At 37.2% G+C, this 26,249-nt stretch overlaps 1 protein-coding gene across 2 annotated transcripts in view; it reads left to right on the plus strand.

Moving 5' to 3' along the window:
- LOC134801456 (endothelin-converting enzyme homolog) overlaps positions 1 to 26,249 on the plus strand; it is a 78,378-nt gene that overhangs the window by 23,491 nt on the left and 28,638 nt on the right. Inside the window, exon 1 of one of the 2 annotated variants that reach the window (XM_063774045.1) lies at positions 5,920 to 6,221. The exons of the other annotated variant lie outside the window; for it this stretch is intronic. Coding sequence (XP_063630115.1) covers positions 5,958 to 6,221 — 264 coding nt within the window. The 5' untranslated portion in view covers positions 5,920 to 5,957. Of the gene's footprint in view, positions 1 to 5,919; positions 6,222 to 26,249 lie in introns of those variants that run through there. 2 annotated transcript variants of the gene reach the window in all.

The following is a 26,249-nucleotide window of genomic DNA, read 5'->3' on the forward strand; positions in this document are numbered from 1 at the left end:
AACGGGGGCTTGATCCCTTAAATTAAAAAATATATATATATAAAAGTAAAACGTAGGTACAAAAGATCTAAGGTAGCACAATTCTAACTCTACTACGTTGTCAGAGTCAACTCATTTACGAAAACATCGTGAGTAAACCGGACTAATCCCAATTTAAGGCCTAGTAGTTTCCCCTCTGGGTTGGAAGATCAGATGGCAGTCGCTTTCGTAAAAACGCTAATTCTTGGGATTAGTTGCGAAGCGGATCCCAGGCTCCGGTGAGCCTTGACAAGCGCAAGAAAGATGGTGATGAATCTGAAAATCATTTCGTTGGTGGGCCATATATGAACGGGCCGGGCCTACTTTACTTTTAAAATCTTTGCCTGCTTCACGCTCACCCTGTATATCTCCAAAGAAATGCCGATCACGTAACCATAATAACCATATATTTACTCACGTCATATATTTACTAAACCAATTCTGCACAGACATATCGATTCGCAACCTCCTCATTAGCAGGCAATGTTTGGATTTCGCTTTAGAGGGATAACGAGACAATTGTTGGCCGGTATATTTCCATTCTGTAATTGGGTGTGGATTTTATGGTTTTTTAAGTGTATATGACGTTAGAGTACTGTTTTAGGAATCGTATAGTGATAACAGCACGGTTGCACGATTGCGCTGACCATATCCTTAGACGTGATTATGACCATTCTGTTAAAAAGGCCATAAATATACCCAACCAATCCCGAGGAAGGGGACCCAAGTAGCATTGCAAGCTGTATATAAGCTGTATTAAAGTTTATTTGTATACTATAAGCTGTACAGTTAGGCTGTACAAAGGCTGTATAAGCGCTTATACAGCCCTTATAAGTAAAAAAAGGGCCCAAATTATACAGCCTTTGGCGTTATTAGAGCTGTAGAGTAGCTGTATAAGCAATACATAAGCTGCATAATAGCTGCATTACAGCTATATTTCGGTGTAAAAGGAAACCTTAACACTACAGATAATCTCTTATAAGTACGATATAAGAATATAAGTTTTAAATGAGTTATAAGAAAGAATTACAAGAGAATAATAATCATTTAAGAAACTAAAATGTCTTAATCTTGTTCATTCGTAATATAGTAATGGCGACAATAAAGTGTTATAGTGGATGGTAAAAGTAAAAGTAAATATTATACAGGACTTGAATGGAATTTTACATTATTGGTAAGTGCGGATTATTATTTATTGTGAACCTGTGTATCTTTTCTGGCAAAATATTTACGCGCCTGCAAAATAACAAAGAGAAACCATAAGGAAAATATCAAAAATCGGCAAAGTTACTGTTTGTTTTTAAGGTTAGAGTATCAAAAATATTTATAAATATTAATTCTAAGGCTAAACAATTTATTTTAGCTGGTAATCATAACACGGCGTTAGTCTGCTAAATATTTGCAAGTATTTCTTTAATTATACTTACAAATACGTTTTTTTATTTCTTGTAAAATGGCGACAATTTTTAAACAGCCTACAGGATAGTTGGAGAGCATTATAATCTTAGTAGCTGTGCTGTGTAATAAATAGAGTATCTCTTACAGCTTTTGTAATTAAAACAGCTTAATAATAAAATATTTGTATTCGTTTGGCTGTATTTCGGTTCTCCGTACATAAGTTATAATTCTCTTTAGAGATCCGTATAACAAATAAAAAACCTGTACTGTAACTGTCATTCATTAAAAACATTCGTAAAAACTAAAAAACTAAAACTAGTGCCTACGTCAAATCATGGGATTAGTTGTCAAGCGGACCCCAGGCTCTCATGAGCCGTGGCGAAATGCCGGGATAACGCGAGGAAGAAGAAGACTGTAACTGTCATATATTCCTTTAGTTTTATAATACACTTATTTTCAGAAATCATTACACTACTATACTTATACGAGTGTAAAATTACGCCAAAAGATTGTTATAAGCGACTCTATCAGTAATACAGAAAAAAGCTGTACTATAGCTGCCATTTATTCATTTGGTTTTATAATACCCTTACAGACAGAAGTTATACAACTACTATTCTTATAGGACAGTAAGATTACGCCATAAGAAATAGCTTTAAAACGGGGTTGACAGATACATTTGTACAGCTACAAGTGCCAAGTGATACTACAATACAGCCTGTATACAGCTTTTACGATAAAATTAGCTTGTAGTGTTTCATAACACTTAATGTTTTAAAACGGAGTTGACAGATACTTTTGTACAGCTAAAAGTGCCAAGTGTTACTACAATACAGCCTGTATACAGCTTTTACGATAGAATTAGCTTGTAGTCTCTCACAACACTTTTAGTTTTATAGTAGATTTTTTATATTCTGATAAAGCACCCCATGCTTCCGCAGAATCCTTTATAATGATTTTATACAGCTTGAGCTGTATAATGTCTGTAAAGTACCTTTTATACAGCTTAAATCTTTTCTGACACTCTTATACGTCCCTTAAATCACTCTAAGTTCTTAATTGGCTGCTATATTGATGTTGCCGACACTTCCATGCTACTTGGGGAGGACCACCCAACACCTGGTGGTCAGACATGCAGAAAGAGATCCGGAAAGAGAACCTGAGTACGCAGACAAGCCAGAACAGAGCTCTCTGGTGCAGACATACAAGGAGACCCGACCCCAGATAAACTGGGAAGAGGGACAGGCAAAGAAGAGAAGATAGTGATAAAAGGACGGCTACCGCAAGTTGGCATTTGACATTTCGCTGGCCCAATATTACAGAGGGTACTATGTTTCACTTTTATCGAACTGAAATTTGAACATTGTCATAGTGACATTAAGTCGAATTTGAACTATCTTGAAAATGTAAAAAAATAGAACACTGTATATTGGGCCAGCGATTTAGCGACTGCATTAAACTCGATCGCATGCCCTCTCTATCGCACCAATAAAGCGTGTGAGCGTGATGGACTCGATTGAGTTGACGCAGTCGCTAACGTTAGAAAACATTTTAAGGTCCAATAATTTACATATACGGCCTACGGAATAAATGCTCCAAAATTACTTCGCTGACGTTTGATGTTTATCTGAGAGTCGTTGGGACTTCCCAAGCCATCAACAAAATTGCATAAACGACTTTTATGGCCTATTAAAAAGAGAAGTTCCCATTGCTAAATATTTTTTGCGATTTAGGCACGATTTAGGTATTAATGTCGTAAACAAAAACCGAAATAAAATGATAAAAAAATGCAAATTTTTTTGCTCTTTAGTCGTTATTGATATGTGAGCTAGGAGACACATATTTTGCGATTCTTAGAGCGTTTATTGGCGAAAATAATTAGTTGACTAAAAACCTTAACTTAATAGGAACTTGTATTATTATTTGGAATGAACTGTCGCCTAAAAATAAGTTGTGTAAAAACCCACAAGTATACCTACTCGTATACTTTGTGCCTTTTCTAAGTAAAATGTGTAAATAGGTATGGCATATGGAATGCGGAACACGACGTAAAACGACGGCGAATAAGGAAACCTAAAAACCTAAATTGCCCGGGTACTACTCGTAAGTATCTGATCTGATGAATTATGTAGCCAGTTAAAAAGGCCAAGATAGTGTAATGTCAGCTTTATACAAGATCCACGGACGAGATCCCTCAAGGGTGCTTGGGCGGTCCTTCAATGCTGGAAAATTGTGGAGGCCTTTTCAATGTGGCTTTTTGGTCGTAGCTACGTGACAATAGATTAAAGTGCGAATATGTTTTATAGGAAGAGAAAAAAATTAAATAGCGTTAGTAAGTAAAAGTACCTAAATTACTGATTTACCTACTAGCAAGACGGTGAGTAGGGGGCGCGGAAAATTTTACTAATAAGGATAACCAGTCTTTTGGCCAGTCAAAGGCCAGACCACCTGTGGCCATCATGTATAATTACATCGAAGGGGTGCTGACCTGCAGCGAGTGTGGCCGCACATTTGCTGCAAAGATTGGCTACGTCAGTCACCTGAGAGCGCACCAGCGACGCTCTCAGCGGTAGAAATGCAGTCGAGTCGCTGTAGTCGAAAACGGCTAGGAGATGATGATTGGTTATTAACATGACAAAACAAAAAAGATTTTCTACCAAAGATGTAGTTATTATAAGTTTGGAACTGTTCTAGCTGGATAGGTCAGATTAAAACATAATTTTGAACGGCTTTGTAATTTATTTTACTAAAATTAGGCCGGATATAGTTTTGCGTACCTATAAAATTCTCTTCATTAAAGGAAACGAAGTATGAATAGAATCACCATTGCAAAATGACAACTCAGATGAAGATACAATGTAATGATTCTAATTACAAAGATTACAAGGCAGACAATGGTCTTGATGACAGCATTATACGAAACAAATTATTTACTTGACCATGAAGTGCTTGTCGTGATAAGGATAATACATATAGTATGTGTGTATGTGATAGGCCTAGTAATGCTCTACTAAACCTGTAAATCATTAAGGAAAAGTTTAGTGCAAAAAATATTTTATACCGTAAAATTAAGTATACAACTTTGCCCTTTCAACAAAGTTGTATACTTTTACGGTACATCAGTTACAAAAACAGTTACGCACTAGTGCGGGAAAATAGGACCATATGTACTGTAAATACTATTTAATAAATCTCAATTACTTAACATGGCATTCTAAAACCGTAACGTTTACAGCTGTTTCTTTATTTACAATATGAGGACATACCTGAGCGTGGAAAATGAATGAAACAGTATACGAATTCAATTAATGACGCACGCTATACTTGTCAATAAGTAAACAAAGTAGTAAATAATAATAATTAATTGACTGAATGAACGTGAAGCGCGAGCGAAGTGTTTGGTTTCTCATTAAATTTGGAAGCAACTTGAATAATTATGTAGAATTTTTTACCGATCCAATTTTGGAAATCTTTCAAAATGGCGAAGCAATGGGGGTTTGCGAGGTCTACAGCTCACAGAGGCTTAGCATAAGTTACAGTTTTATAGCACTACAAAATTTCAAATGCCGGTAAAGATTTACCAGAAAATCATGGATCGAAATTACTGATCTTAGTTATGATTTTTATAATAGTAAGTATAGGCCTTTGCCCAGCCGTGGGACACCAAAGTAGGCTAAAAAAAATTATATAAAAACGCTTTTTTGCAGAAAACAAGTAGGTACATAACAAAGAAAGACCTCAGACCCCCTCCAGCAAATTGACATATTAATTATTATATTAGTTTACATTCGTTATCTCGTTATTATGTTTGTTTATTTCTTTCTTTGTTTTTATCAATAAAGTATACTCTCGTAAATCAAAACAAATATGAATGGCAAACGTCCATACTATATCTTGGAGCTGCGCGGTTCGCACGCGCAGTACGTCTCTGCCCGGCGCGGTGCGCGCGCGTTCCAAACACATTAACATACATTTAAATATACATATACGTATATTTTGTACGTACGTCAATAAATGACCTTGGTTATAATATGTTGGTGTTGTTTAGTCATATCGGATTAAGATAGACTTTAGCCGGTTTATTGTAAAAAAATAATTGTGTGTTATGCATAAGTTTGTGGAGTTAAGTTAAATACAGCTGTGTATCTAAATAAATGTCGGATTAAGAGAAACATTAAAAAAAACAGTGATAAACTAATTAAAAATGTAATTAATCGTAATTCAATGTGTCACAAATGTTCATAAAACTGTAAAAATAATTTTCATCCAATCTAAATTAAAAATCTCTTGAAATACCTGCAATGGATCAGATTTTGTGAATTAAACTTTGTTAAGAATCTGAATTTAAAAAGCCAAAAAACTCTAAAGAAGCCAGTAAACTTTCCGTGAAAGCGTGTGGGTACCTACCTAGATTGAAAACCTAGTGAAATACTGAAATGGATCATACTTTGTAAATTAAAGCTTGTTGAACCTGAATAAAAACAGAAAAAAGCTCAGAAACCAGTGTATAAATTATACAGTGAAAGTGTCTTCAAACCACCATGGCAGACATCCAAGAAAGTACCTCCGACGCGACCGACTCCCCTGACTCTCCCAGCACAACCACCAACAAGTTCAACTGGATCAAGCAGCAGGCCAGGGCGCGGAACAACCCCTTCGTGAAGCCCCGACCCTCGCTCACCAGGGAGAGTTCCACATCCGAGCTGTTCTCAAGGACGAACTCGAGTGCGGACTTCTTTCAGAGCTCGCGGCTGAATCTATTCGATACAGCGCCGAAGCCGGAGACGAATGAGAGATTTGGGAAGGTAAAGTTCTTATATGATTCTCTTACAATCGTGTCCAAATCGCATTAATTAAGGGCTTTTAAGGGTCATTCTCAAAAAATATGTCTCCAGTCTAAAGCCGCGACCCATACAAAATGTATGAAAAGAGTCGTGTCGAGTCATACCTATTCTCAGTGAATGACCCTTAATGGGTTTTTTGTAACATGGTTAACCATGTTCGCGTCTTTCCTGAAGACATAGCAAAGTTAAGGGAATATAAGCTAATTTTTACGCTACCTACTCGTATATCCTTATCTACCTACAGGCGGAATATTTTTTTTCAGTACTTGAGACTGGAATAAGAAAAGCAGGATATATATATATGTACCAGAGTTGATAACTTTTATGTCCACAGAAGTGACCTTTCTTTAAAATGTGTTTGACCCTAATAGACTAATGATTAAGACATTCCTACAACATTCTTAGGCTAGAGGTAATTTGCAGAGTTCAATATCAGAATGAAAATTATTCCTACAACATTCTTAGGCTAGAGGTAATTTGCAGTGATCAATATCAGAATGAAAATTATTCCTACAACATTCTTAGGCTAGAGGTCATTTGCAGAGTTCAATATCAGAATGAAAATTATTCCTACAACATTCTTAGGCTAGAGGTAATTTGCAGTGATCAATATCAGAATGAAAATTATTCCTACAACATTCTTAGGCTAGAGGTAATTTGCAGTGATCAATATCAGAATGAAAATTATTCCTACAACATTCTTAGGCTAGAGGTCATTTGCAGAGTTCAATATCAGAATGAAAATTATTCCTACAACATTCTTAGGCTAGAGGTAATTTGCAGTGATCAATATCAGAATGAAAATTATTCCTACAACATTCTTAGGCTAGAGGTAATTTGCAGAGTTCAATATCAGAATGAAAATTATACAAGAAATCCATTTAGAACAGAATTCTCATTGCTAATCGTTGAAAAATGTTCTTGGAAAGTAAAACTCCCAAGGGCCGAAACGTATAATTTTTAACCCGCTTCATAGATAAACAATGAGCCACTTTCAGAGCGTGAGATACCTATGAAGGAACAATAATACGCTAACGCGGAGCGTTTTAGTAGGGCGGACATAATTGAAATGACTAAATTGCATCTATGCATTTACGAGTACAACTGCAATAGGCCAATAGTATAGGGCTCCCGCCTATGGACGAATATGGGGGGCCTACCGCGAACATGGATTATAGAAATCTCGGTATCTGCCTATAGAGGCAGATAACGGCAGTTCGATTTGAGATGACCGCAATAGGCCTACAGGTCTACGTATATATAACATGATGTCACGATCCTCAGTTACTGAGGATGGTAATTATTTCTTCCTCTCAGTCGTTACTTGAAAGCTGGGGGCCAATTTTTGAATTCCGATCGCTCGATTTCGGCACTCCATAATCGGTGGAAAACGGAGAAATGCTAATTTTTGAAAGGCTACAAATATAATGACCACCAAAAAATACTTTGGTACCCTAAATAAAAAAATCATGCTTACCAAAAAAAATTACTGAACACCAAATAAATAAGGCCTAAAAATACAAAAGTACCACCACTTTAATCACGACTGCACTTCAAATTGTATTCAAATACCAAATATATTGAATGATCACCAAAAATCATTAATGATCACCAAATCTTGAAGACCAAATTAATGCGATATTTTCACCTAAATAAACCACTATGATTACCAAAAAATGTATACATATTACCAAATAAAGTAAACTGATGCCAAAATTACTAGCCCCTCCCGCTCAACCCCCCGTAGCCGCACCGCATACCTATTTTAGCATAGCATTTCGTTATGCTACTAGAAAAGTAAGTTAAACTGCTATCAGTTAAGTGGGTTAGGTTAGGTTAGCACTGCGACCCTTACAGAAACGAAATGGTACTAGAAAAGTAGGTTAGGTTAAGTTTCAACTGCTACCCATACAGATACGAAACGCTACTAGAAAAGTGGGTTAGGTTAGGTTTGAACTGCGACCCTTACAGAAAAGAAATGCTACTAGAAAAGTGGGTTAGGTTAGGTTTGAACTGCGACCCATACAGAAACGAAATGCTACTAGAAAAGTGGGTTAGGTTAGGTTTGAACTGCGACCCTTGCAGAAAAGAAATGCTACTAGAAAAGTGGGTTAGGTTAGGTTTGAACTGCGACCCTTACAGAAACAAAATGCTACTAGAAAAGTGGGTTAGGTTAGGTTAGAACTGCGACTGTTACAGAAATAAAATGCTATTAGAAAAAGGTGACGAAGTGCATTAATTAATTTAATAGGATAACGATATATTAAATGTTTGCAGATTTTTAATTAAAATGTGGTTACAATTTTTGTGATCATTTACTATTTTTGCGTTTACAATGATTATTTTGGAGCCATTTGCTTTAATAGGATAGCAAGATTTAAAAATTTGGTTATCATTTTACATTAAAATGGAGTTCTAATTTTGGTGGTCATTTACTATTTTTGGGTTTACAATGATTATTTTGGTGTCATTTTCTTTAATAGGATAGCAAGATGTAAAAATTTGGTTATCATTTCACATTAAAATGGGGTTTGAAATTTGGTAATCATTGACTGTTTTTGGGTTAATAATGATTAGTTTGGTGTCATTTCCTTTAAAAGGATAGTAAAATGTAATAAAATTGGTAATCATTTCACATTAAAATGGTGTTATAATTTTGGTGATCATTCATGATTTTAGGGTGGTAAAATAGATTTTTTTGGCATTAAATTTTACTAAATCTGGTGATCAGTTAAATAGCAGCCTTTTTGAAATACGAGCGATACAAATTGCGAATCGAGTGGTATTGACACTCGTTTTCAATTCTATTAGTAGAATTTAAATGCCTAGTAGCGGAGATATTATTGAATGAAAAACACGAAATCCAGCGGTCGAAATTAAAAAATCGGGCCCCTGATCGTGACTAAACGCACGTTCCTCATTACGAATGATTCTAAAAAAAACTTTAACCCGTTTGAACCGTAAAACTGGATACTTATACTGTTCTCTTGAACTTTATTTAGCAGAAAGATGACAAATAGGGTACTTGACTGTATTCAAAATAAATTATTTTACACCATGCATGAAATAAAGCACCAGAACATTAATAAAGAAACGTAGACAGCAGTTATTTTTAGACACAATTTCTATTTTAAACCCGTATACCACTATAAAGAGTAGGTAATTTGATCGTGACGTCACGTGTTTCATATAAATTCCATAGAAGAAAATCGTTTTGACAGTTCGAAAAAAGCTGATTTGACTAGTAGTCAAAAACCCTATTAGGGGTCATCCATTAATTACGTCACACGAATTTCTTGGTTTTTTTTACCCCTCCCCCCCTCCATGTCACACTTGGTCACATTTGGCAAACCCCTCCCCCCCTCCATGTCACACTTGGTCACATTTGGCAAACCCCTCCCCCCTGGTGTGACGTCACATTCTTCAACGAAATCGGCAAATATTTAATTAATATTTTATCAAAATATTTTTGACAAAAGAAATATTAGTAATTTTATAACCCAAAACTGATTGAGAAATAAAATTAAACGAATAAAAATGATTATCGTTTAAAAATCTTGTTATTTAAATGATAATTAGCGTATAAAATGATTTAAATACATTTTCGGTTACTGATGAAGTTAAAGTGACGTCACAAAGTTTATGACTCCCCCTCCCCCTTGTCACAACATGTCACATTTTCTTGACCCCCTCCCACCCCCTAAACGTGTGATGTAATTAATGGATGACCCCTTAAATAAAGTTTAATTTTGTGTCAAACTTGAAAACACCAGTTAGGTATTTGTGCAGAATAATATGTGTTAGCGTTTTGATGATTATATCGTCGGTAACCCACTTAGCATAAATTGTATTGTACCGACGTGATCTGACTATTTAAGGACAACTACACGAAATGGTTTCTCTGATGTGTTATAAATATATACCTCTTGGAAATAGAGTTATAAGTGTATCCTTTCCGATCCTTTTTTTAAGTTGATTAATTGCCTCGATTCAATTTTTCACGCTCAGTCACCATAAACCACAGAAGAAATAATAGTACTAGCGTACAGAAAGGACACTTCCTACAAACCCGAAGTTTGACAGCGATTCAGGGTCGAATCATGCTATCCCTTTCTAATATATAGCACTATCCCTTTCAGCTATTTAGGGTTGTCAAAATACAAGTGATTATGTTATCTGTGGTCGTGCACGCACAAGGAAGTCAAGTGGTGCCAACCCTAATAATTGCTCGGAGCAATGCTGAGCCGAACGGAGCCGAGTTCGACCGAAGTCAGGAGTGTCTCCCCACTGCATAAACTTTTTATAAATACGAGATAACAAAACTGGAACTTCCCATACATAATGCCCAGTTTTAATTGTTCCTAAGTCTATTTCAGCTTTAGTGACCAACAGCAATCTAAGTTGTCGTATAGCTCGTAAAACTTTAGCTTCCTATATTCCGTCAAACCGGACAAACATCATAAAAAATTAAAGCTGTTATTTCAGGCATTCAGGGTGTTTTCAACTGAAATATGAAATCTGATACGATTTTTGATACGATATTGCTAAAGAAACCATTAATAACCGGTTTGCCACCTTGAACCACTAGGTATACTATGAGTATTCTAGCTCAAGCGCAAGCTATGTATTCTACAGGCGAGTAAAACAATAGCGCGTGACCTTTATATCGGGACATCATTCTAAATACTTACTTGTACTTATTAGACTAAGAGGAGACTGTGGGCAAATCTACCGTATCGGGTATTAAAAGGTGAAAACCGCATGAAAATCCCTTCAGTAGTTTTTGAGTTAATCGCGAACATACATACACACAAACAGACAGACGTGGCGGGGGACTTGTTTTATAAGGTTTGTGGTGATAATCAGTACCGTCTTCACCATACGGGCACACGGGGCCCGTGCCCAGGGCCCCCATCCTCAGGGGCCCCGAAGGACAGACAGTAACAGTATATTTGATTACCTATATACCCATAATAAATAGACGAAAATGTTAGTTTCATTCGCTTTCTTTACTTTCCAAAAGGGCCCCAAATTCTTATGTGCCCAAGGGCCCCAGCATAGTTTAAGACGGCCCTGCTGATAATTCGCTTCAAACATAAGCCCTTATTCGTAATCAGGGCAGCTATTTTAGGAGTGACCCTAACCCGTAACGTAATTCTAAACAATCTTCGGCCTCCATTTCCTTTCCGAGTTTCCGCTCAGTTTAATCTTCAAGAGGGAATTATTTCGTTAAACTGTGGTTCAGTGGGTTTCTTACTATCATTAGAAAATTAGAAATAATACCTGGGAGACCGAGCTTTGCTCGGAAAACATATAAAATCTCAAAAATGCGCGTTTTCCCAGAGATAAGACAGCTAGATCGATTTATTGCCCCCGAAAATCCCCATATAGCAAGTTTCATCGAAATCGTTAAAGCCGTTTCCGAGATCTATAATATATATATGTCGGGAATTGTGGGCGTATCATACTATCGGCAGCACATCAGAACCTTCAATCGTGGATGACGAGGGCCTTCAATGAAATACGATGTTCAACTCACAATCTTTACTGCACAATACTCATTACAAATCACAGCACGCGATACGTTTCTTATCTTAAGCAAACCAGTGGATTAGACCCAGGAGCCGCCACAGACGTCATCTTCTCCCGTTCGTTCTCATCGTGCTCTCTTGAAGGTCGATTGACAGCATAACTTCAATTGTTTTAACAGCGCACTCTATGACGTCTTGGCGGAACTGCGTCGAACGCCACTCAGGTGTACGTAACACCCTAGTTTGCTCTATTTGTTAAGGTTTGCATGATAAAACGCCTCTTGAAGGCGACAGATGGCACATTTCAGCCATTCTCCGACATATAAATAAACAAGAATTGCTCGTTTAAAGGTATTAGATACTTTAAATTATTCCTTTTACCGCCAATAATACCTAGTAAAAGGCGTCGTGACTTATCAAAAAGATTATGATGAAAAATGTAATGGCGTACGCTCTCAAAATGTAAATGCTTTCAGGTCAGGTTTATGTTGTTTATTTTAATTATTTTTGTTTGGGAGTTCCTGATATTTCGGCACTGTTTGTATACAACTATACACCATCTCTACCTACTTGTTTTTCAGTTAGGTACAATATAAATGGCCAATATAACGAGGTTACTTTGAAATCGTTTAAATGTTTTGTAATATAATATTTAAAACTTTCGCGTTTTGAACACATATTAACTCACATTTATAGACGGGTCTATCGCGAATTTATTGTATTACCTTTATTTACCGACGTTCCGACACAGGTTTCACTACTCCTGTACGTATATGATGGTCGTTCTTGTCTACGTGACAGCGTGATAAAACGGTGTCCGTCAGTTTCTATCCCACGGTGTTAAAAAGTGAGTTATTTTATCACGTGGATAAAGATGGTAAAGCTACCCATAATACGCCGGCTGGTCGCGGCTAACTGATGTCCCCGCAAAATAAAGGTAAGTAATACTATAAATTCGCGATAAATGTGAGTTAATAAATGTTTTGTGCCCTCAATAGGTAGTAGCCTGAGGGCATCTCTGTAAAAGCAATTTCTCTTAGAATTGCTTCTGCAATAAGATAGAAGTTTATTTCGCAGTGGAAGTTCGCTTATTGCATTCGATGCAGTCGGTCGCAAGATTCCACTTCGCAAGTTTCAACTCTTAAGTGCAATCTCGTCTTTAATGGAACTATAATTCTGATGTGTGCGATATATTACGTATTTATTCACCGAGAGAAGCGTTTTCGTGTCAGACGACACGCAAGCGGTGTGCCGTCTCTCACATGGATCTGTGTGTTACAACGACATGCACATGCAATACGTTTACGCAGACGCATCCATGTGCATGTGCACAGGCCTTGGTCATGTCGTATGAATGGGCAGCGTAAAAAATAATACTCATATGTATGCCATGTAGCCTTCGGGTCGTGTATCAAATATAATAAATATACTTATAATTTTTCTATCGTATATGTATATGGTGTCTCAGTACTGCTATCACACGCGTATTAAACTGGAAGTACTCTACAGTTTAAAGTTTACGACGTACGGGTCGTAAAATATGTCATTTTGTCGTTAAATTTCATTCTAGCGCATCAAATTATATTTAAAGCAAAGTTCCTGAGACGTAGTATGAGTATGAAGCCGGTACCTAATCAAAACATTTAGTATTTTTACAACTTTTGAACGGCGCGTATCATTTAAATGTCAATTAATTCGAGTAAGTAATACAAATTAATTCGTTACTTAACCCTTCCACCGTTGAAGACGCGATATCGTGTCGTCGCCACAGAATCCTTAGCACGCACCGAAAACTTGCTCAACATTGCGTATCATGCTAAATATTAACTGGCTTGAAAATAAAATAGCTAATTATTATAAATAGCTAAGTCGACATGTTTTCAACTCACTAGATGGCGCTGTTTTAAGATTGACGACGTACCTAATCTGCTGCATTTAAGTGTAAATCCTAATAAAATTAAACTAGTGGCTCTGTGAGCTGTAGACCTCGCGAGCAGAGTTTAAAACTGAATAAATGTATGGTTCCGTTGTTTTGAAGAATTTAGAGAATCTAATTTGACCATAAAAACTTAACTATCAATTGCTTACAAAATTCGGGAATTGGTTTAGATATGCGACCTGTAGAGTAGAACATATGGACATACGAAACAATTTTTGGCTAACAGGCCAATTCAAACTTACACTGATATCAGAAAGACATCTATCTAACTGATGTCATTTAGTTATCATGCATTTCACTCGTTCTTGTCCGTACATGTATTGGCGCAAGCGAGACGCACGATGACTACTAAGTAACATGATAAAAATATCATCCCGATGTCAGTGTACGGTTGATGCCCCTTAAGTATACACGTCGCCATACTAATTGTATAGAAAAGTGGATAGAGTTAGACCAAGAAAAGTCTGCAGAGATTTTGACAGCACACGCAGTTCCAATGTTATTTGTGCCAGTGTCAAAATCTCTGCAGACTTTTCTTGGTCTAACTCTACTTATGTTAGGAAACCAACATTACCTTTGAATTAACCTGTAAACTGCAACTAAGAAGCTTCGTGCGCGAGTGTGGCCCATAATTTCCGAAAATCATTTTTTCTTCGAGGCAATTACTCCGTTCTCATATTTTGCGTTGCCCATAATTTCCCGAAATCATTCATTCTCGGTAGCAATTACTCCGTTCCCATATTTTCCCAATGGTTTTCTTCCGCAATCGCCTATTTTTAATATTTTTAAATTAATCTTTTCCTTATAGGTTTTGTTCTTTTAAATATCTAGGATAATATTTTCTTGTTACTGTATGTTAATAGTGTAGTAATTATATTTGTTACTTGTAGGTATTTCACATACAACAAATATCAAAAACACTAAAATTAAAACATAATCTACAAAACTACAAGTAAAAAACCAAACGCTGTCAGCCAATAACTCTAACCTACCTATCTCTGGGAGCAGATTCGTTTTTAGGGTCATCAAAAAAAATAACCCTAACCTACCTATCTCTGGGAGCAGTTTCGTTTTTAGGGTCATCAAAAAAAAAATAACCCTAACCTACCTATCTCTGGGAGCAGTTTCGTTTTTAGGGTCATCAAAAAAAAGGGTTATTTTTTTTGATGACCTACCTATTTGAAAAAAACCTGGTTATTTTTACCACTAGCATTAAAAAAAAGAGAAAATATGGAGATAGAGAATATTTAGTTAGTGAAAAAAAAACCTACTGGTTATTTTAACTACTGGGATTAAAAAGAAAAGGGAATAAATTGAGAAAAGGAAAATTTAGTTTATGAAAAAATGTACACGAAAAATTAAATAAAGCGAAGAAATTCCACTGGGAAAAAATGAAAACGGAGTAATTGCCTCGAAGAAAAAATGATTTGCGGAAAGTATGGGCCATTTTAGCGAGGCGATCCAAATTAAAAGGCTCAAAGTCTAACTAACATTATTGTTAGTTAGACTTTGAGCCCGGGAAAGCGCAACGTACGAGCAACCTACAGCTAGTTCCCTGAGCCCAAGGTCGACCACTACCCTAGGCAATGTTAACCCCTGCGATTTATGGATGGTGACCGCCCATGCTATAAACGTAAGTGGAAATTGACTCCTGGAACAGCCATGCCCTTGAACTAAAATCGCTAAAAAAATTTTCAAACAAAAACTCAAACGAATACGCTTACCTCGCGCTTCGCGCTCGCTTGATAAATCAGCAATATGATGATTAAGTGCAAAACATAAATAAAAAAATTTGCATTTACTGGGGATCGAACCGGGTACCTATCCCATATCCTTGCTTGTACGCGTCTTTCCAACTGCGCTATGATAGCATTTAGATGAGCTGACGAAATTTGGTTACTTATTCTCGAGTAAGAATTTAAATATCTAATCTAAAGAGAATAAAGTGTATAGGTGGCAGCACTGGCAGCACAGGAGCCGTCAGATCTTTGGCGCGAAGCGTAGATATGTAGTTTATGATTCCGATGTAGCCCACGAGATGGCAGAACCTACTATGCACAAGGAAACGTACTTACGAGAACGGTAGATGGTAGCACTTGCTTTGGCAATGTACATGTGCACATATGTTTCCGATTCAGGCCACAAGATGGCAGGCCCTCCAACGCGCACGGTCCCTATAGTGGGCGCGCGTGAACTATAGGGGGTAGCATAGGAGCCGTCAGATTTTTGGCGTGAGGCGTAAATGTGACGTTTATGCTTCCGATGTAGTCCACAAGATGACAGAACCTACTATGCATAAGGAAACGTACCTACAAGAACGGTAGATGGTAGAACTTGTTTTGGCAATGTACATGTTTCCGATTCAGGCCACAAGATGGCAGACCCTCCAACGCGCACGGTCCCTATATGTAGTAGAGGGTTATTGTCATACTAAATTTTGTAGTCACAGTAAATTTACTGCCATCTTTCGATACAGGATTAAAATGAAAATGAAAAAAAAAATCAATAAATGTATATATGTATGGATAAATGTTTTTTTTTATTTTTAGAACGCCATATGATTTTGACCCATGTTCTTTTACTGATATGAGTAAAAATTGTTAAATATAAAATGGTGTCGCCATCTAGACGAGCATAGGCCAAAGGTATGGCGCCGTATATTCAAGAATCAAATTTTCTTTAAAGCGCAAAAAGCCATCATTTGTTGCAAAAAATAAACGAATGCGCTTAGCCCGCGCTTGATAAATAAAAAATACGATTTTTTTAATTTTTTCAAAATAAAAAAATAAAATAAAAAACAACAATTGATACGAAATTTAAATATAAAAAAATACAAAAAGTTATGTAGCAGCATACAATTACTGGGGATGGAACCAGGGACCTCCCTATGCAAACAAAAAAGCGAACGTTTGCAAAATGCGCCATGATAGTTCTTACTAAAGCTGACGAAATTTAGCTACTCATTCTCAAGTAAAAACTAAATATCTAAATACCGCCGAAACCAGAGATACAAATTTTCTGAATTTTTGGCCATTTAATCTATAAACATATATCAAAAAGAAAAAACTCTTATGATATCGATACGACTATTTGTTTAGGCGACAGGTATCACGACTCCGCCATTTTTTAAAATTTCCAAAAACCGGATTGACAAAAAAATTTTATTTAGTCATAGAATCTGGTCACAAAATTTCATGAGAATCGGTTAAGAATTGCGACCTGTAGAGGAGAACATCCGGACATACGAAAGCAAAATGCCCGAGTCAAAACGTAGACCTTCGCTTCGCTTCGGTCAATTACTATCTGATGTTGCCAAGAACAGTTAAAGACCTCACATAAAGCGCTATAGTTTATTTATACCATCGTATCGAGATGCAGTAAAAGCGAATAGTCTCAGTGAGGGACATCATGTATAAATAAATAAAAAAGCTTTATTACTTCCACACATACTTCAAACAAAATAAATATACAACATCATGTATAATGAGGACATAAAAACAAAAAAAGAACAATAGGAGGGGGGTAAAATTAACATTGGGCCCTTGTATTGCTTCCCACTTCTCAGTAAATTCAGCAATCATTTAATTTCGACAACCATTTACTCTAAAGGGGCCCACTGATTACCATTCCGCCGGACGATATCGGCCTGTCAGTTAAAAGCAAAATTTGACAGCTCCGAACAACTGACAGGTTGATATCGTCCGGCAAACTGCAATGGTAATCTGTGGGCCCCTTAAGTACTCTCTTCCTAAAATGACATTTTTGACATTATAGACCTATTATTCATGACGTAGCGTGTATAGTAGCGTTAACGCTAATAAAAATTAAACGGTTCACTCAAGTAAATAAAAGGACAAGCAATATCAACGGATATTTTCAATTATGATCAATACAAACGTTATAAATTCTAACTAATCATTCCAACTGAAATTTTGGTTTACGAACGAAAACGAGCGCTAAATCACTATACTTTATAAAACAAAGTCCCCAGCCGCGTCTGTCTGTTTGTGTGTTTGTTCGCGATAACCTCAAAAACTACTGAACGGATTTTCATGCGGTTTTCACCTATCAATAGAGTGATTCTTGAGGAAGGTTTAGGTGTATAATTTATTAACCCGTGCGAAGCCGGGGCGGGTCGCTAGTTATCTTCATATGGGCGTTCGGGTAATTCTAGACATTTATTCATATCACATATGTATTGGTTTATTTAAGGAGAAACGTTCGCTAAGCCATGAAAACGGGAGCGAAGGAATCAATCGGCCATTGAGCTCGTAAAACAAGATGGCTCCATCTGGCTCCAGTTAATCAGCTTGAGTGCAGTTGGCCGGCAAATCGATGTGCGTCGTAACTAGGCTCGATTCTGTTATAACAATTTGATATGGTTTGATATTATTTTGATACAACCTTAAAGCGTGCGCCGCTGCACTTATCAACGTAAGCTAATGATATTAAATGTATATCTAAAAGGTTGATGGGACAAATTCCGTCATAGGGACTATTCCGTCCACTAGCGTTATTCTCGGACAAAATTGATAATTTCGTCGACAAAGCAGCGATTGCTTTTAGTTTCAACAAATGGTTTTATTCCTACGATTGAAAATCAAAGAAATATACGCTCGTGGACGAAATAAGCCCTGTGACGGAATTAGCCACATTGATCTTAGATAAGTTAAAGGGGCCCACAGATTACCAGTTCGTCGAACGATATCAGCCTGTCAGTTAAACGCAAAGGGTGACAGTTCCGAGCAACTGACAGGCTGATATCGTCCGGCGAACTGGTAATCAGTGGGCCCCTTAAGGAACACAAGAAATACTTCAATAGGTATTTGTTTCATTACCTATAAATGAATCTTTTTTTGTTGATTAATTTTCGGATACTATTCATATATTTGCAACCCTTGTTGTTGAACATAAGTTTGTAGCTTTCTCTTTCTAGGCGCGAATGGATAATCCGTACAAATTAAGCACTTAATTCAATTTTGTAACACCTATAACCTATAATCTTCCTGGAGTTAAGTATAATATAATTGCGTGAGCCATTAACGCTGATTGGTCATGAAATGCAATCAGGAGTTGTCTCATAAGCAGTGATCGTACATTTTCCAGCATTTTTGGTGCAGCAGAGTGGTGTTAACGGAATAATTAATCATTAGGGTTGAAATTACTTATACCAATTCTGTTAACAACACTTCGTGCACCAAAAATGCTGGAAAATGTACGATCCCTGCTCATAAGGCATCTCGTTCGCACGTACTGGTGCGCCACATGACTCGATACGAGGTCATATCAAAACCTTATCAAATTGGTAATACACTTGGGCGTATTCGTGTTAGTGCAAATGTGGTGGTGCTTTTTATTTATTTTTAATGTCACAGTGTAATAAAACACGTCACTGTTGGGCGTCACAGATGTTTGAAAAAAGGAAAGACAAGACGTATATTAATAAATACAAGGCAAATACGAAAAACTATGTGGTCGGTCAAATTAGAGAAAGATGCGCGATCAAAGGATTAATTTTGGTTCAGGTTCAGTATTTAGTAAGTACCTAGTTATATAAAAAACTAGCGACCCGCCCCGGCTTCGCACGGGTTAACTAATACACCTAAATTCCTCAAGAATCATTCTATTGACAGGTGAAAACCGCATGAAAATCCGTTTAGTTAGTTTTTGAGTTTATCGGGAACATACAAACAGACAGACGCGGCGGGCGACTTTGTTTTAAGGTGTAATGAATGTAAAGCTCTAAATGAGAAAGCACTAACTGTAACTGTAACTAAAACGGGCAAGTGCGAGTCGGACTCGCGCACGAAGGGTTCCGTACCATAATGCAAAAAAAAAAAAACAAAAGAAAAAAAAGCAAAAACAAAACGGTCACCCATCCAAATACTGACCACTCCCGACGTTGCTTAACTTTGGTCAAAAATCACGTTTGTTGTATGGGAGCCCCATTTCAATCTTTATTTTATTCTGTTTTTAGTATTTGTTGTTATAGCGGCAACAGAAATACATCATCTGTGAAAATTTCAACTGTCTAGCTATCACGGTTCGTGAGATACAGCCTGGTGACAGACGGACGGACGGACGGACGGACGGACGGACGGACGGACGGACGGACGGACAGCGAAGTCTTAGTAATAGGGTCCCGTTTTACCCTTTGGGTACGGAACCCTAAAAATGCTCATAAGAGCCCATCAACGTGCACACTAGCGCCACTGCTAAATAATCGTGATTATTTAAATTTAACGAAAGATATTTAAAAAAGGGGGGGGGCAGCTACGTACTTGTATTTTGTATTTAAGTACCTTTTGAATACATCAAACTAGTTTTTATGTTGCTGGATTCGTCGATCTATGAACTCAAAACAAAAACGGCCGTTTGAACATTGGACGCATCGATTGACGAATCCAGCAACATAAAAACTAGTTTGATGTATTCAAAAGGTATACTTAAATACAAAATACAGTACGTAGCGGCCTCCTTTTTTAAATATCTTTCGTTAAATCTAAATAATCACGATTATTAAGCAGTGGCGCTAGTGTGCACGTTGATGGGCTCATAAGTGAAAATGGCTCTAACTACTTTCAGCTAAGTATGCTGTCATTGGGTGGGTAACTAAACAATGTATTGATTACAATGACAAACGCGGCCTTTAGTCTATTTATATCCGATTTGTGCAAGAGACAATGAAAAAGGCTACTGAAACTATGACGCACTTGATCTAGATTCTAGTACTACATGAAATGCAGAACTATTCTGTGTAAGTTGTAAAATATACTTGTAGTAATATGTATTTACGTATATTTTACTACTGAGTACCTATAAGTATGTAACTACTTAGGTATTAAAGCTAATTAATCATGGAGGGGGTTTAGTTCTCTGCTATTCAAATTCGTTTTCATGTTTGAAATCTTGAATCCTTGGTGTTATTTTCTCGGAACAATTCATAAATGAAAAACAGTAAAAGAAGATGAAATTATACATCACGTAATTTTAGTAATTAGGTGAGTATTAGTACTCAATTAAACTCCCAGTACAGTCAGCAGCAATAGTTGCTAAGCGGGCGAGGTGTTCAAAATGATCTTGACGCGACTTTATTGTTAAGAGAATAAGAGCGCGTCAAGGTAATTTGGAACACCTCGCCCTTTAAGCAACTTCTGCTGCTGACTGTCCGTTAAGAAACTAACAAACGTAGAGCATATAGCCGAAATATGGGGAACTTAAAACAACAAATCTACCTAGGGTAATTCGCCAGTATAACTGGCCACTGTTAGTAATTGGAGGCCCTAAACTAAAAATGAATTCTATTAACCTATAAACAAAATTCATTTTAGTATAAAGTGGCTAGTTATTGAAGGCTGGCCAGTTCTTGAAACCTTGTAAGTACTAAAATGAATTCTGTTTATAGGTGAATAGAATTCATTTTTAGTTTAGGGTGGCCAATTACTAACAGTGGCCAGTTACTGGCGAATTACCCTACTTGGGATTTAATTACCTGCATTGCCAGTTGTAATCATAACTTTTGAAAAGTCTTCGGGGAATCAACTGCAGCCCGCAGCCTGTTGAAAACAATAATGGCAACTTATTTGTCGAAAGACTAGAATTATAAATCAATTTCATAATCAAACAGTCTAAAAATAACCGCCTTTTTTGGCACGCAGTGTTGTTTATAAATATCCTACTTACATCAATCAGAAGGGGTCAGTCAGTTCAGTTTCCGTAGAGAACGGAGTACCGTATTATTTAGTAAACGTAATATTTATCCGTATTATATCACTTATATCTCGTATGCACCTGCGACCTGCACCATCGTTAGGAGTGTTTGTCTGTTAGTAGGTACTACATATACAAGCTATATGCGCCCCTGAAACTAGGGTTACCAGATACAAATTAGGGATTTCCTGACAAAATTCCCGATTTGTGAATATTTTTCCTGACGCTCATATAAGCGAGGGGGCGGGGGGGGGGGGGGGGGGGTTACGTATTCCGGCCGCATTCCTGACAAAGGGCCAAAATTCCTGACATCAGGGTAGGTAACCCTACCTGTAACGCGTATCGTCACATGTTTTGTAGTGCAAGTTGTTAGTGCAACCCGCATGTATAATAGGTATGTAAGTACGAGTATGTTTGAAGATGGACTACTGTATACAAATCTACTCTTTTTACAATTTCTAACTTGTACAGTCAAGTGTAAAAATATGCGTACACAAATCATCTCAAAAATATGTCCCATAGCTCTTATGTCAGCGAAATAAGAACCATGGGACATACTTTTGAGTAAGTTGTCTACACCCATGTTTTTACATTTGACTATACATACTTCAAGGCATTGACGTTATCTAAGGACTGGCCTTACGGGCAATAAGAATGGGGCATGAGTGGGGCCAGTACAGCGGTGTGACACCGCTACAACGCGATTGGTTGATGAGTTCGCATCACACGCGCAATTGGTCGCAACTAGTTGCGTTAGACTGCACGATTGGCTCGAATTCGTGAGTGACACCGCTGAACTTGTAGTTTTAGTGCCCGTAAGGCCCGTCCATTAGATATATACGTCAATGCTTCAAGGTCGAACCGTGACAATGATCGTACGTACGTTAGATTGAGTCTGTATACTCTGTATACGGCACAACACAAAAGGTACTCGGGACCAATAGACAGTTACTGCGCATTCAGACAGCTCGTGTATTGTAAAGATTGCTCCACACTGATTCTATAAAATCTATAAATAAATTGTATTTAGTATAGGTTTAACGAGCAGGAACTGTAGGTGGCAGCACAGGAGCGCCCTGTTTATTGGCGCGAAGTGTTTAAGTTTAAGCTTCCATTGTGGCCCACAAGGCAGAACCTACAATGCATGAGAAAACGTACGTGAACAGTAGAGGGCAGCAGTTGCTTTGGCGTGAGGTGTCAATGACAGTGTATGTTTTCGATTCAGGCCACAAGATGGCAGACCCTCCAACGCGCACGGTCCCTATAGGCACAGAATACCTATCCCGTGGGCTAAACGATATCCATATCACAAAGATCTAACGGGTCAAAATGTATGAAACCTCCATGAAATTTCTCCACAGTTAAAGTTTCGAGGAGTATGGAAAAAATTTACCCTTTGGTAACTTTGTGATAATCATTCAAGTTATTCACCACCTTACGGATCACCTTAGATCCGTGTAGAGCTACTTAATACCTACTTCATGAATAATATCTGTTAAAAAAAACTGATATCTATTTCTATTAGTTCTATCAAATTAATAGTTTCTCGCAAACACTTAATTGCCAATCATTTTCCAGTTCACAGAATTGAAAACATCAAAACAAAGCGAGAAGTCAGTTTGGAAAAAACGATAACAATTTTATTTGTTGTTGGTTAATAAATTAGTTTTACAACAGTCACTATGAGGACGTCTTTATGTTGCCTATAGGATTCAATCAATCTAGCTCGCATTGTGCGCCTAGTTTGCATTGGATCGACACGTTTTTTATTTCATCGGCGAAGATTTTATCTATGAAAGCCGTGAGTATACTCATTTTATAAATAAAGAGAGAATATAGTTATTTTCACCTCAGCAGCTCGAACAAGCGTACTTTGCTTCTTAAAAACAGTGGGCAAAATGCGATTTTGCTCACTGAGTCATTTTGTCTCACTCAGTGAGCAAAATGCGATTTTGCTCACTGAGTGAGACAAAATGACATTCAAGTGACCTTTATAGTCAAATGTCATTTCAACATGCGGGGTCTAATACAAGTTCGATATACTTGGGTTCTATTATCTCTGTCCCTCTAGGTATGTTCTCACTGCTTAGGGTGAAAAATTTTGTGTACTACACAAGATCAAAGTTATTTACATCTCGTGCGCTTTTGAATCCCTTACTACGCTCAAGATTCTAAATTAGATTCACTCGCTATGCTCGTGAATCTATTATAGAATCTTTCGCTTGCACGGGACTCAAAATAAGCACTCGAAGAAATATCAAACTTTGATCTCTTGTTGTACAAATAACTATTGTTTTACAAGGGGGCAAAGTTGTTGTTTAACCGCTAATATTGATACCCGAGCAAGCGAAAGATTCCAAAATTGAACCACGAAATTGAATCGAAAAATGGAATCTTGAGCGTTGCGAGGGTTTCAAAGCACGAGGGTTAAACAAAATTTGCCAACAAAAAAGCAGAAAAGTCTGCAAACGATGCCGAAGCTTAGAAATAAATTAAAAGTAGAAAAATGCACTGTCTCGGGCGAGGCTCGAACTTTGTAGTACATATTGGGAATTTGTAGAGATAGTTGAAACCTTTATATATATTAAGAACGGGTCACTCACGTATTTTAAGTCGAAAAACGATCGACATGTTTCACTGATGACACTCCTCGGTACGGAGTGAAACATGACGAGCGTTTATCGACTTAAAATACGTGAGTGACCGTTCTTAATATAAAAAAGTAATACATGTAATATTGGGAATATACTGTCTGTGTCTCACGGAAGTTCTGTTATTAAAATAGTTGACCCCCTCTGCAAACAAATTTCTATGCAGGAGGGGTCAGTTATCTGAGTTATCTCTGCAGCTGACTGTACTTATTGGGAAAAAGTAATACTGGGAATCCAAGACGAGGGAATAATTCTTCGACAACTTTTCTTACTAATCACGAAAGTAAAGTACAAAGTGCAAAGTGCAAAAATCTTCCTTATTATTGGTTTTTACGTTAGACAATAATCGACATAACGATATAATCAGCTGTCTAGTTAACTATAACTCTATTTATAATTAATTACTACTTATCTGGAACTCCACGTGACGATCGTCAATGCATGTAATTTGTGCTGTAATTATTTTAATGCTTTAATGAATATATTTCTTACCTAAGCAATTATTCATAGATATATGAATAGACATTAAACCATTCTACTGTCACTCTCATTGTACTGTCACAGTCAGTAGAGGTAGGTGGGCATTTTCACTTAACTGTGCACCTTTAACGGCCGGTTAGCAATCGTTACAAAACTGACGGTCAATGTCAAATCCCATACATTTTGTCAGGAATGTAATGGTTAGACGTTACTGAAACACGACTTAAGTCGCGCTTTAAAGTACAAGTAAAATGAAAATGCTCAGGTACTCAAATCAGTAGAAGCATAATAAATAGGTAATTGTTATTTACGATACAAGTCCGGAAAAGAGGAAATTCGAAACGAGTGGCGATAAATTAAAACACGACCGAAGGGAATGTTTTAAATCGACACGAGTTGCGAATTACCTATTCGCACGTGTATTACAACGTTTTACAGTACATATGGCCCTTTAAACTTTTGACATACTCACGGATAGTGCCCTTTCCAGCACTAGTGCGTAGTAATGTGTAAAATAGGACCGTATGTACTGTAAACACAATTTTCCGTCTTACGTAGTTTGTCTGATAATTTAATAATCACCTAAACGACTAGGTTAGAGTCATTGACCGATAAGGTCAGAGTACACCAAACGATGACGTTTGGAAGCCATTAGCAATTGTTTTGTCGCCGTGACGTCATAATTGTCGATGACTACGAACTCGAGAGGGCGACAAGTGACTGTCAAAGCGATTGACGTTTAAGCACTTTAAAAACTGACTTTACTGATAGAAAATGCAATGTTTTAACGGCCACAACGTCGTAGACCTGCCCATTGGGTTTGATTTGAATCCATTCGCTTTATAAAAAAACAGCAGCGGTTTTATTTATTCTCTGAAATTATACCTATTTCTAATGAATTCCACTCATAACGTGGGTATGCAGTTTTGCAGCTGTGTGTAATTATCATATATCTAATTTAGACCCGTAACATGTGCTAAAAACAAGGTCAACAAAGATTTGTCGTGTCTATCCTTATCTGAACATGTCCATAATTGTCGCTACGCTGACATCACGCAGAGTTTCTGCAAACATGTCATTATGACAATTACTAGACGTTGATTGTTTGATTGTCGTTTAATTCTTTAAACGTGATTTGTGCGTGCAAAGTTGCAGGTAGTTAAGTTAAGGTAAGGTTAAGGTAGACGTAGTTGATCTGTGAGCCTAATAGTTAAGGTAGTCGTAGTTGATCTGTGAGCCTAATAGTTAAGGTAGTCGTAGTTGATCTGTGAGCCTAATAGTTAAGGTAGACGTAGTTGATCTGTGAGCCTAATAGTTAAGGTAGACGTAGTTGATCTGTGAGCCTAATAGTTAAGGTAGTCGTAGTTGATCTGTGAGCCTAATAGTTAAGGTAGACGTAGTTGATCTGTGAGCCTAATAGTTAAGGTAGTCGTAGTTGATCTGTGAGCCTAATAGTTAAGGTAGTCGTAGTTGATCTGTGAGCCTAATAGTTAAGGTAGTCGTAGTTGATCTGTGAGCCTAATAGTTAAGGTAGACGTAGTTGATCTGTGAGCCTAATAGTTAAGGTAGACGTAGTTGATCTGTGAGCCTAATAGTTAAGGTAGTCGTAGTTGATCTGTGAGCCTAATAGTTAAGGTAGACGTAGTTGATCTGTGAGCCTAATAGTTAAGGTAGTCGT

The sequence above is a fragment of the Cydia splendana genome, chromosome 22, assembly GCF_910591565.1.
Source record: "Cydia splendana chromosome 22, ilCydSple1.2, whole genome shotgun sequence".
NCBI classification, from domain to species: Eukaryota; Metazoa; Arthropoda; class Insecta; order Lepidoptera; family Tortricidae; genus Cydia; species Cydia splendana.